The sequence below is a fragment of the Apteryx rowi genome, unplaced genomic scaffold (assembly GCF_003343035.1).
Source record: "Apteryx rowi isolate R43461 unplaced genomic scaffold, aptRow1 scaffold_279, whole genome shotgun sequence".
Taxonomy (NCBI): Eukaryota; Metazoa; Chordata; class Aves; order Apterygiformes; family Apterygidae; genus Apteryx; species Apteryx rowi.
The window spans coordinates 156,169-168,406 of NW_020449185.1; the positions used below are offsets into that span (position 1 = coordinate 156,169).

Below are 12,238 nucleotides of genomic sequence, written 5' to 3' on the forward strand. Positions count from 1 at the left end.
CGGGCCGGGCGGCGCGGGCTGCTCCGCCCCGCGGCCCGGGGAGGGAGAGCGGTGCCTCCTGCGTGGCCAGAGGGGAAGGGAGCAGGGGCGGTGCAGGGCTGCCGCCCCGCAGGCGCAGCTCGCCCCCGCGGACACTGCACAGGGCAGTGCTGTGCGGAGAAACTGCCAGATAATTAGATCTTTGCGAGACCCCGTAACGTTTTTCAGTACAGGAAAAACATGCTTACAAAGAGATTTTCAGTACTGACATGCATGTGCAATACCTGAGATTTGAACAAGAGCAAAGACTATGAGAAATTGAAAGTCAATATCTAAAATCCAGAGAAACTCCACAGGCTTTTAAAAAACTGTTGCATTAATTTATTGAAGCACAATTTATGTTTTAATTGATTGATAAGACCATTTTAAATCATAAGAGTGCAAACTGACACAGAGAAAACTGTGCCACAGGGCAATGCTCAAATATAGTCAAAACAACAAAAAAGGTGGTACAGTTTTCCAAAATACTTGTATAAGCATAACAAATTCATGAACATAAGTCTGAAGTGCAAAAAGCTATATACCTGTAAGGACAGCATGTACTCACGAGGGGGACAAAACTGGAAAAAATTGTATGTTTTCTGTCAGTACTGGCTAAGATGGAGTCTGCAAACCTGTATGTTTGTTTAAAAGTATCTCAAGTTATAAGTCCAAGGCTAAAGGAAAAACCACAAACCTCACAGTATTAAGCATCCATTGATCAGACAATTTTTAAACAGAATGAATACAAAAGCAATCCTTAGAAGTTATCAGATGTAGTATTCTCCCCCAAAATATGGGCTACATCATCTTCTCAAATATTGCACAGGCCAACAAATAAATACACAGATATTAAGAGACATCAGCTGAATGTGAGGATTCCTCCATGCCTTGTGTTATATGCTATTCATGCTTTGTGCAAAAGATTATAAAACAAATTTGTCTGTTTACCACTGACCACATACCTACTGTAAGAGCTTTTCCCCTTGTGGTCTTATGCATTCGAGCTCTATTCCCCTAAAATATTTTAGCAAACTAAGTTTATATGAACACTTTTCCAGATAGGACATTCACAATCTCCTGCTGATTTCAGAAGAAGCAAGGTCCCTTTGGAGAGAAATACTTGTCATAAACCATTCAAGAACCCTGTTTACATTAAAAAACTAGACAACTTTGATAATACCATATGTTTCTTTCTCATCATTGCATCTCAGTCCAAAACCAAGTAGCTTACCCTTGGGAGACAGAGAGGAGGCTTCAGCTTCTTCAGTTTATTCAGTACTTAAGTCTCTCAGTCAACAACGGGGCCAGCCAGAGCCATCTGCTGTAGAGGGGGTTACGATGCATGCTATGCAAAGAGCAAACACTTCTCCTGCACCAGCCAGCTGCCATCTGAGCTGGCTCGACGCGGCTCGACTGGTCAATGACCCTACAGGTGTAAAGGCTGGTACTTTTTACAAGGAATTTTATTATCTATCTTCTCTGTTCTTGGGCTCTAATCTTAGACAGAAACATTTCATTTCCCCCCCACACACACACAGTCTTGAGCAACCAACAATTTGGTTGCATGTAGTTTTCTTCTCTGGTCTCCTCTGAGCTTTAATTTCAGTACACTTCTCATCTTAGGCGGAGGCAATACATTCTGTATGCTCATCCAGCACAGTTGGTGTCTACAGATACAAGGACTCTATACACTGAGCCATAAGAGGTTTACAGCAATTAGGTGAAATCAAACCAATTTGGAACACGTTTTGGCAGCTAAGATGCAGACCAACAGAGACGTAAGCAGCTTGAGAGCCATGCCTGCATCTCAGTTATTTACCTGCATTTAACAGAGAAACCATTTTAGTGCTTTTCCTTTTCTCCTTGATAGAATGATAGTTTTGTTGTGACTGCTGGTCAGTGAGATTCCTAACTAATCCAGGGGAAGTTACAAACAGAAAATGAGTAGGGAATAGCCTGAGGCTCCAGCCACATCTTGAGTAGATGGGGAAGCAGATAAATTCTTCTTATCACATCACAACTCCAAGGCTCTGGAGCAGAACTGCAGTTAGGACTGAAGAGATGGGAAACCTTTGAGCAAAACCAGGGAGCTGTGTACAAAACAAAGCACATGTGACAGCTAAAGACAATCAAACCCTTGAGTTACAGCTTTTAGTTTATTTCTTTTAACACCATTTCCTTCGCTTACCCACAGTACCATCTTCCTCCTTCTTTCAGCACCAAGACCTCTTTCCTCACTTCCCATTGACCAAACAGTGCTGGGAACTTTGTTCTGATCCAAGAAGGGCACATGAAGGCAATTCCCATCTCACCCTCCCCCTGGCTACAGTGACCACAGAGTGAACTGTCAGTGGGAGCCTGTAGTGTCAGAGTCAGTGGAAGAGGCATGGAGGTCCTTAAAAAAAAAAAAAAAAAAAAGTGCAACCTCCAGCAAAAGGAGCACAGCCTGCATCCCCGAGGACAAAATCACTGCATCTAAAGGGCAGGCTATATGAACTTTGGGTCAGACCCTATAAGTTTAATGTGTACATGACATTTAGCTTGCACCTATCCCCACGAGAGCAGCAGGGGCTCCTCCACCTTTGTTCAATGCTGCCTGAGTCACAGTTGCCCTCTGTCACTCCTGCAACTCCCTGCATTAGCTTTGCTGCACTGCAAGAGAGAGGGGCTACAACTTTAGCTCCCGTTCAGGTCCAGAGCAGGGGGAGCCTACATGATGGGTTCTCACTGAACCTGAGGTTCATGTAACACAGATGTCTCTCTCTGGGCTGGAAGTGGGAGAATGGCTTGGAAACCAAGTAGCTAATGCTCCTTAATTCTCTGTCCTGAATGTTATCTTACAAAACTCCCAGCTGTGTCACTCATGGACAACCTCATACTTGTCCCCCAAGGGCCAGGGTATACATGGAAGATTGCAAGGCCTAAAGAAAACAACACTTCAACCATCCCAGTCCCTTGAAATGAAGAATCAGAATTAATTTCTGCTTTATGTGCTCTCTATACCTGGCACAAAGACAACCCAACCGGGAAGCTCTTCTTCAGCTTGCAAGCCCTCAGGCAGAAGAAAGGCTGGACACAGCTGCTGCACATTCACATTGCTAGAAAGCAAGGGTATAGCAGGCAAAGCCCAGGCCCCAGGCAGGATGCTTATCTCCAATGCAGCAGGCTAACCATGCAGCTGGTATTTGTGAGATGTGTGCATGTATAATTGGAGAGTGGCTATGCTATCCCAAATCATGAAGTGAAAAACCTTCATATCACTGCTACAATGAACACACAGAAACGAGACAGAAGGTCAAAGCATTGCTGCTCATTCCCTCCCCTAATTCAAGAGGTCAGTCATGTGATTTGAAGTAACAACCCCCCCTAAAAGGTTTCAGTACAGCTGTTTTGTGACATAGCAAGTCCCCTACCAGCTGTTATGGGAATTTTCATGGCAAACGCAGCACAGACAGCACCTTGTTAATGTCTGTCATCTTCAGAGAGGGACGAGGAAGGGGAAAGAAGCTTTCAAGGCTACATACAAAACATTCTCAAATAAAGACTACTTCTCATCCTCTGATGGTTTAATGATTGCTGGAGGGAGATTCTACACCCTCTGAAAGTTCAATGTGTCCATATCCAGAATGTTACACCAAACAGCAGTACATTCACCTAATCCTGCTGTAATGAGTGTTCTTCAAAGTAAGTCTTTAGAAGGATTTTCTTTTCTTTTTTAAAGCACGTTTTCCTGTAAAGCCCTTGTAAGTTATATTGAGGTTTTTGGTGACAATGCTTATCAAGATTTAGTTTCTAAAAAGACATGTTCTTGGTCAAAGGGAAACTCCAACCATGTCGGTGCGGGGCTGCCAAAAGACACATCAGCATTCTCCTTCCCAACCTTGATACTTTTCCTTAAAATCCCAAAGCACCAAAATTCTTCCAAACAAAAAAGTTATAGAAGGCAGAGAAGTCTAAATAAAACATCATGGGAAAGGTCACCAGAGCTTTATGGTGGAGGAAGGGGAAGAAAACATTTGGCTCCCACTTATAAATAATTTAAAACAACCCAAAGATATCTGTACAAACACATCCAAACAGAAAATTTTCATATTCCACAGATGTTGAGAGATTCAGCGACCTCTTGGGGGCACAGGTGGAGGATAAAAGCCTTCACTGCTTACAGGCCTATAAAAAAGACACAGAATAAGAATGAATTAAAAAAATAAAAACAAAAYGAAAACAAAAAAACAGAATAGGATTCTGAAACAACACATTGCACACAATAAAATCGCATCTAAGAATGCTGTACACACAAGTTATTCAAGAAGAGCAGCACATACTGATGGCTACCAAAAATAGGTTATCAGTGATTCAGCAACAAGCGCAGATACCAAGATGCCAGAGCCCTGTTCCTGGCCAAGTTGTTTTTTCTTTTGCTTCTCTATTTACAATACTACTACTGTTCCCAGAAGGAGATGCTATAATACTTGGAGTAAAATTTTGACAGTATAGTAGCTCTCTTCTGAAGATTAGATGAGGAGCAATGGGAAGACATCCAATGCTTAATTTTTTTTTTTTTTAAACACTAACTACATATAATTCCAGCTATACTCTTGCCACAGTCAAGTCCACACACCGAACTCACTGCCTCAACACATCAGGAACTGCTATTTTAGCAGTTGGAGAATTTTATTAACATCTGTACTTATGTGAGCCTCCAGGACCTGTACTTCATACATTTGCACTGGTCAGAATAAAGGATGTTTATAAGTTACTCAAGTTTACAGTGGTCTGATCAAATCAATGCACAAAACCTCACACCTTTTATCAAACTAGTGCAATTCTTACTTTGAGGCAAATTGCACACATCARCAAATCTGCTTTGGAGAGATCTGAAATTTGCTGAAGTTCAAACAAACAAACAAACACCAAAGGAATGCCTAAAGGGAATTCCTTCTGCATTGCATTTGGTGTCTTGTGAGAGAATCTTTTCAGAAGAATCAGGTACTGAATCTCTGCCACAGGCAGGATGCTATTTTAGCTGGGTCAATCTAACTTATTATAGCAAGTGTTGTATTTCAGTAGTGCTGCCTCTTCCACTGTGTGAAACACAGTAATAGTATTGCAATAGGCAGGTTACCAGCTAGGAAACCAACTCCACCAAGTACTACAGATGAGTAGGAAGGATCCTACAATTACTAGCAGCGTTTGTATATAGATAATAGTCTGGTAATAGTCTTATTGAAGGGAGACATTCACTTCCTGCCTTGCTCTCTGCCCAGTGCAACCATGCTGATCCAATGAAAGCTTATGGGTGAGCTCCATTACAGCTTTACCTGCTTGCGCCTCGGGGAGGCACTCTGGGAGGCCTTTCAGGCAGCGTGAGAGGCAGCCTCTCTGCTTGGTGGGCAACAGGGCTGTGGCTTCTAGCAGCTTCTGGGACTTCGTTGTCCTACAAAATAAAAAAAGGGTACATCAGGATCCAAGTGCTTCGGAAATACTTCTTCACCCCTAATGCACACGTCTCCCTCATTGCTGATCCTGGTACATAGTTTCTGGACTTAACTCATTGGCATCTGTAAATACAAGCACAAGTGCAATGGAGAAAGCAGACTGATGTGCTATTAGTGATGTGGTGTCTGTGTGCTAAGTGTTTTGTGAAGTGAGATTACAAACAAAGCTTGACTACCTGGCTAAAGCTTGTGAGCCACCTAGGCAGTTAAATTTTGAACTGGTTTGCACTAGTGGCACAGACTGGTGGTTCAGATGTTTCTGAACTGCACTAGCGAGGACAGAAGCAGCAGCAGAGGACTGTGCAGAAGGGGCTACATACAGCAGAATTCAGTTCTTGCCGGCTTCACGACATAAATGGCTACATTTTGCTATCTCTGCAAATGCAATGTCAGCCCTGAGCTCTTTTTCATGAAAACAAAGCCATGTACTAAAGGCCAGTGGACATATATAACAAAGATGAGGGCTTACCTCACTGTCCCCTTCCATCCCACTGCTGACACTCAATATGCTCCGAGTGCTGGAGCGGTTACTTGCGCTACCTGGGGTTAGTAAGCAAGAAAAACAAACTGGTTATTAAATCCTGGTGATGTAACTGTGATTCACTAACTCAGGACTCCTTCTAATCTCATGCTTATGCCTTTCACACACCATTTAATGCTTGTTTAGATGGATTTATTTTCATCATTATTTTTTACATGTTCATGATCTGATCCCAACAACTACATTTCACACAACCCATACCACAAGGCTAAACCATTCAGTTTTCTTTCCTTTCAACAGATTTCTCCCCTATCTAGGTCCAGAGTTATGTTTGAATATCCATGACCATAATCTAGCTGAAAAAGAGTCCAGTGCCAATATCAGCTTGCAAGTCAGATAAATATTTTCACAACTGTTAGACACCCAAGTTTTATGTATATTTAAACTGTCAATCCCCAGGCTGTTAACAGCTACATGGAGGTAGGTGGCTCAGAACATTGTCACACATTCATTACTGGAATAGCTGTGACTGTATGAGAGGTTATCATTCCCACTGGCTGTTCACTACCTCCTCCCACAAAGATCCCTGCTCATCATAGGAATGTTTCCTAGGCCATTTCAGGGCTAAAAATGACAGATGTTTTCAAACAGTCTTCAGCAACCATTTAAGCAAACCCATTTAACTTGCATAGATTCAGACTAGGGAATGGTTTTGTGATCAGTCATGTCAGCTCTGAAGGGGACAGCAACTCAAACATATCTTCAACAGCTATTAGGTCTGGTTTTAGCCATAAATATACTATGTTCTATAGGGCTGTGCAATATTGGGGCATCACTCTAATGTTCAGAAACCATACATGGTAATGGAGGCTAGAGGGTTTCTTGGAAGATGCAGTACCTCCCCAGCCTGGGTGTGGTAGCTTTCATTGCTAATTGGTACAAGCAACAATTATAGAGAGCTAAATACTGTGTTAGTGTCTGTTCTCACAATCATGCCACGAGAAAATGAGCCAAGCTGCACACAGTGAACTCTGCAGGCAGTTTAACATCTCCCTCTTATAAGCAAGTTACTGGCTCAGTCAGCTGCCTCTGACTCCTACCTCAAATGTGTGGCAGCTATATCCTCCCAAGAGCCACAAAGGTAGTAACCTCACTGGGACTCAGTTTTCTCTTCAGAGGACCAAAACAATCTTAATTTCTATGAGAGTTGCTCAGTCTGCAGTAACAATGAGAATTCAGGGATTTAATTTGCACAAATTAAACTTAATAAAAGACAAAGATAATAAAAATGGCTAGAGTGTCCAAGTCACTCAAGAGTTTAGGTCCCACAGACAGTCACTGAAGAAAAATGCYGTCCTTCATCTGTAAAGTTGAAGTGGCATGTAGAGACTGGTTCTCAGCCTGCAATACAGCTAGGCCCTTCAGATCAGAACAGCACACTGCCTCCTGGGAATCACAGTAAGGGATCATCCTCTTTTCTATGAGAGTAGCTGCTATCTACTTTTAAGAACTGACGAGTAGGGACATGCCCTCCCTGGGAAGGTTCAAGGAAGTCTTTCACTTAGCTTTCAGGTTTTCCTCCTGCAGAGATGGAGATGCACACAAGATGCATGCCAAGACCTCTTGATGTACCTGAAGTTGCTTTTAAAGTTTTAAGAACAGTCAACCTGAGGTATGCAGGATTCAGGGTGGTAGTGTCAGCACTGGGGATTCAGGAATGGAAGTCCCGTTCCCTGAGCTGACTCCAGAGTCAGGCTGAGAAAATCTTTTCCATTCAGCTTTCCTGTAGAGAGGGGTGACACTCAGGATTTGCTTACTTGTTGTGCTTGATGTGCTTTCTGTTTTCCAGTCTCCTCGCTTTATTTCCTTTCTTGGTGGGAAAAGGTTTTTCCTGGGGGCATATTCATATATGCCACATTCTGGTTTCCCCAGAGTGTTATGAGAATGCCGAATGGGCACAGTTATTTCCAAATCTGGAAGGGAAAATCAAAATGAACACCTCAAAAGGGCCCATGCAAGTCTAGCCTCTGTGAGATAGCTTTGAATCCCAACACAAAGCTAAACACAATCATGTAACGGAGATCATAACTGTACACATATGAATTATGGTTCACTCCACTGACGTGGGCATCCTTTCCTCAGTCTGGGAAACTGAGGAGTACGGCAGCCTCCCCACATTTTAGCCAACAGACATTTTCTGTGTGCTTTTTGACATGGATGTGAATACTAACACATCACGTAACAAATACACTACACAGACACATATCTGCCTGAAGAACCTATTAATGTTGTCAGCTGCTTCATTACCAGAGAATGGCAGTCAGAGACTGTTACCTGCATTTTTGCCTGTTTTTTGCTTCTCCATTTGCCTCCGCGTTATGCTGTCTCGTAGCCGTTTCAGATTTTCCTAAAAACATCAAAAGATACTCTCTTCAGGGCTTCAGATAAATGAGGCTGAGCAGCTCTCTAACAATGCTAATAACATATTTCAGCTAACTTTGCAACAAAGCTGCAACAAAGTCTGCTAGACCTGGCTGAAGTCCAAACCATGTCAAAGGATTTTAATCTATTCCCTTCAGAAATCCATGTGCGCCTTTCAGAAGCCAAGTTTTTTCAGATGTTCATTGTTTATGTTCAGGTCAAGTTCACAGACTCACTGGTATTTGCAGATAGGCAGAACATTTGGTTTAGAACTCACTCTATTTTCCGTCTCCACTGTTAGTGACACTGGCAGAGAAACAGGACTCATGTTCAAGTCACTGCACAGTCCTTTTTGTACTTACGAACAGGTAAATCTGAGTGCAGGGGCAGAGAAAGCTGCTACACAACCCAGAGTGTGAGGGACAGTTCAGAGAGAATTCAGGATGTTCCCACTGAAGCAAGAGGGGAAACCTGGAAATGTAACCGGTAACAGTCTCTTCACCATTGTGTGGCATCATACTGCATCTTACAGTAAGGAAGGGGGTGGAAAGACCTTTTCAGCAGACAAATATGTACATATGTAGAAGGGGGAACCCCTGGAAAGGTGGAGAAGTAGAAAGAGCAATTGCTGTAACATAAGGCAACATTTTGAGCAGAGGCTTTGAACGATGCTCACAGGATGGAGGTTCAAGTGCAGGAGGAGGTGACATGAACCTTAAGAGCTGCCTTTGAGCTATTAGAGAGTGGGAATCCACAGAGCACAGGAGTTTCTCTCTGCCACAGACACCTGCTAGAACAGTGTTGCCTTCTTTATTTACAGAGGAAAGGATTCCCATGAATACTTTCTGGAGAGAGAGGACCCTTCCAGGGGAGTATCAGAAGAAAAGTCTTGGTTTTGTCCTGACAGCTCCCAAAACAGAGTCTCAAAAACCTCAGGTGTCAGGGCAGACTTTTCCACAGCATGAACAGGAGCTCCAGAAGAAGTCATTTGAAGTGGGAACCCCGCTCTAACTTGAGAATGGGGACTTTAAACTATGGCTACTGGTTCCGCTGATGATCGTGTTGCTGCTGCCAACACAGTGATTCCCTCATTTAGCTGAGCCACCCAAACCCTGCTCCAACAGTGAAAGAAATGCACCCACACTGAACTGCTTATGATATACATAGAGAGGCAGCTGTATTTCTTAAACAATGGAAGCAGCCTGTACCTGCTGGAACCGGAATGATTCTGATCTCTTTTTCTGGTTCAGTTGCCACTCCTTAAAATGAAGTACAGCTTCATCAACGTTGAGTATTCCCATCTTCACTTGTTCTTGTAATGTAATCAGCTGCCGTTGACCTGGGGTTTTCATTCCAGCAAATGGATCGTATATGCTTGATTGAGACAGGTCCCTTACAGGCCTGACTGCTGGCTCTGAGGAGAGAAGAACACTCAAAACATTACTGAACTAGTGGCACCTGTCCTTCTCACTGAATACAAAGAAATTTAAGCAACCTTGATGTAGCAGAGATGCCAAAAAATTAATATCATGGATTGAATGTTTCCCTAAGCACAAGTCTTCTGTCCTTGTGACATCCAACTCTTTGACAGGGCTAAAAGTCCCAGCTGAGAGGTAGCATTGTGTGCAAATGTGTCCTAAAGATAATCTCTTCTTAAAGGCATAATTTACATGAACAGCACAAAATGTACTCCTTAAAGTGCTCTGTTTCATCRCTGCAAAAGTCTCTCCTCAGCAATCCATTAAACAGCTCCACTTCAGCAATCACAAAACTAGACTTCCTAGATAATCTAATGCAGTGTAACTCCAGAAACTGAAAGGTGAAAACTCATCCTATTGATGCTGGGTCTTTGTAACTCATTTGCAACATAGGGAGGAGTTCCCAGCATGTGATATCAAAGCTAGGATGTGGATTCTAGCATCTGATAGTGCACAGGACAAGAGGTTAAAGAAATAAGGACACAGTGTGGAAACAGAGATCAATGGAAAGCAGTTCACTAACAGTTATATTCCAGCAAATAGCGATTGACGGGCAGTAACTATATCCAGAAGATCAAAAGTGGAACATTCCTCTGTAAAGTAATATGGGTCACCATATAAAAAGGGACTTCAAAGATCATTACAGTACTGTCTTAGGATAAACTCCAAGAGAGGAGACATAAGTACAAGATGCGATAAAAGAGTATCACTCACAATCTGCAGACATAAACAGGCTCCAATGTCACACAAGGTCATAAAGGTTCTAATAGGGTCATTCATATAAGACTATTATCCCCAGTCTTGTAAAACTATCCCATATGCTTTTCACATAAATGAAACTACTTCAGCAGATTTGGTCTTGGATTACTGGTAACATTTTGGGGGCAAACTTCTGACTTACCTTTCTTAATCTTTCCTCTAGAGACATAGAGGTTCTCAGGTCTTTGAGCTTTCTGTGCAAAAACTGTAAAACAAACACTCTTTAGACACTGAAACACATCTCGGGAAGATAGAAATAGCAAGGCTGAACATGTGAAATTCTGCACCTCATTACAGCTTATGCTGCTTCATGGAAGTCCATGGGAGAAAACAGGATAAGGAGTTGTATAGTAGAACTCCCTTTCAATTGACCTCAAAGCATTTAACTCAGCCATCTCTAAGAGAGATCTGGATGTGCTTTTTCACAGTCCTGTCATGTTCCCCCATGGGAGTGTGGGCGGGGAGCACTGAAATGGTATTCCCACACTTGACTGGAATTGTTGTTAGCACGCTTGTGAAATATTATGACCAAGTTTTCCAAAACTGCCTAGGAACCAAGAGGTATAATTTTCTTTAATTTCAATTAAACCCTGTCTCAGAGGGAGGGATTGAGGTAGAGAACTATGTCCTATACAAATGCTATTGAATCAATGACACCATTATATAGCAGCAATGTCTCAACTTGCTAGGTCAATTGTGACCTTACAATATCAGGATCTTTCCCATTTAGTTAGATTTGTTCATACTGGCTGAAGGAAATCTGTCATCCTACCACTTTCATTAAGAGGAAGCTCAGGTCAAGACCTCAGGATACAACATTCCCCACACTTTCAGAGYAGGTAGAAGAAAAACAGATCTGAACCTGGATCCCAAAGGTAATCCAGCTCTTACAGGCTGAGAAAGACTCCAGAGCCAAATAATTCACAGGTCTCAAACCACACACAGATTTTCTTGATTGTCATTTGACACCTAGAGCCAAAGTCAGGCCCATTCTACAATTGACTCCAGTCTGCAGTTTAGGTCCTGCTACCCAACTCACTTTTGGAGATGTACAGCTCATTGTCTGGCTGTGGAGAGCTGGATTCAGGTCTTGGAACAGGAACTGGAGGTCTGCTAGCCATTTCCTGCGGAATGGTATTTTGTTCCACTGTATAGTAGAGATCTCCCTCACCACACCGCTGGTATGCTCCTTCCTCTGAATCTGGCACGTCCACGCTACTGCCTACAAACAAGTAAAGTTTGTAAGAAGCACAAACTGACCACATTCCTCCACTCTTTGCCCAGATGCACTGTGTACCACATTCTTACCAAGCTGGCCATTTCACAGGCAAAAACTTCCATTTTTGCAGTGAGTTAAAGTACCAAAGCCCTTGAAGACAGGACTTGAAAAAGTCATTAACATCTAATAGCACATAAGTGTTAGCCGCTAAGCCTGTACCATCTGTTTTGGTGAAGAAACTACGGAGAAAAAAAATCTCTTAACTTTTTTTTAAGAACTAACACCAGGAACATCCTAAATTCCAGTTAATTAACATAACACAGCAGCTAACAAACCAAACAGAGCACTGGATTCCAAAAGCTAC

At 42.6% G+C, this 12,238-nt stretch overlaps 1 protein-coding gene across 3 annotated transcripts in view; it reads right to left on the minus strand.

Annotated features, from left to right (window-relative positions):
- Positions 1 to 2,145: 2,145 nt before the first annotated feature.
- PIK3AP1 (phosphoinositide-3-kinase adaptor protein 1) overlaps positions 2,146 to 12,238 on the minus strand; it is a 48,095-nt gene continuing 38,002 nt past the window's right edge. For all 3 annotated transcript variants that reach the window (XM_026068735.1, XM_026068732.1, XM_026068733.1), the window contains 8 exons: positions 11,695 to 11,877; positions 10,798 to 10,860; positions 9,627 to 9,832; positions 8,332 to 8,404; positions 7,815 to 7,970; positions 5,986 to 6,056; positions 5,340 to 5,455; positions 2,146 to 4,188 (listed from right to left, as the gene is read on the minus strand). In XM_026068735.1, the coding sequence (XP_025924520.1) occupies positions 4,134 to 4,188; positions 5,340 to 5,455; positions 5,986 to 6,056; positions 7,815 to 7,970; positions 8,332 to 8,404; positions 9,627 to 9,832; positions 10,798 to 10,860; positions 11,695 to 11,877 (923 nt within the window). In that variant the 3' untranslated portion in view covers positions 2,146 to 4,133. The remainder of the gene's footprint in view (positions 4,189 to 5,339; positions 5,456 to 5,985; positions 6,057 to 7,814; positions 7,971 to 8,331; positions 8,405 to 9,626; positions 9,833 to 10,797; positions 10,861 to 11,694; positions 11,878 to 12,238) is intronic.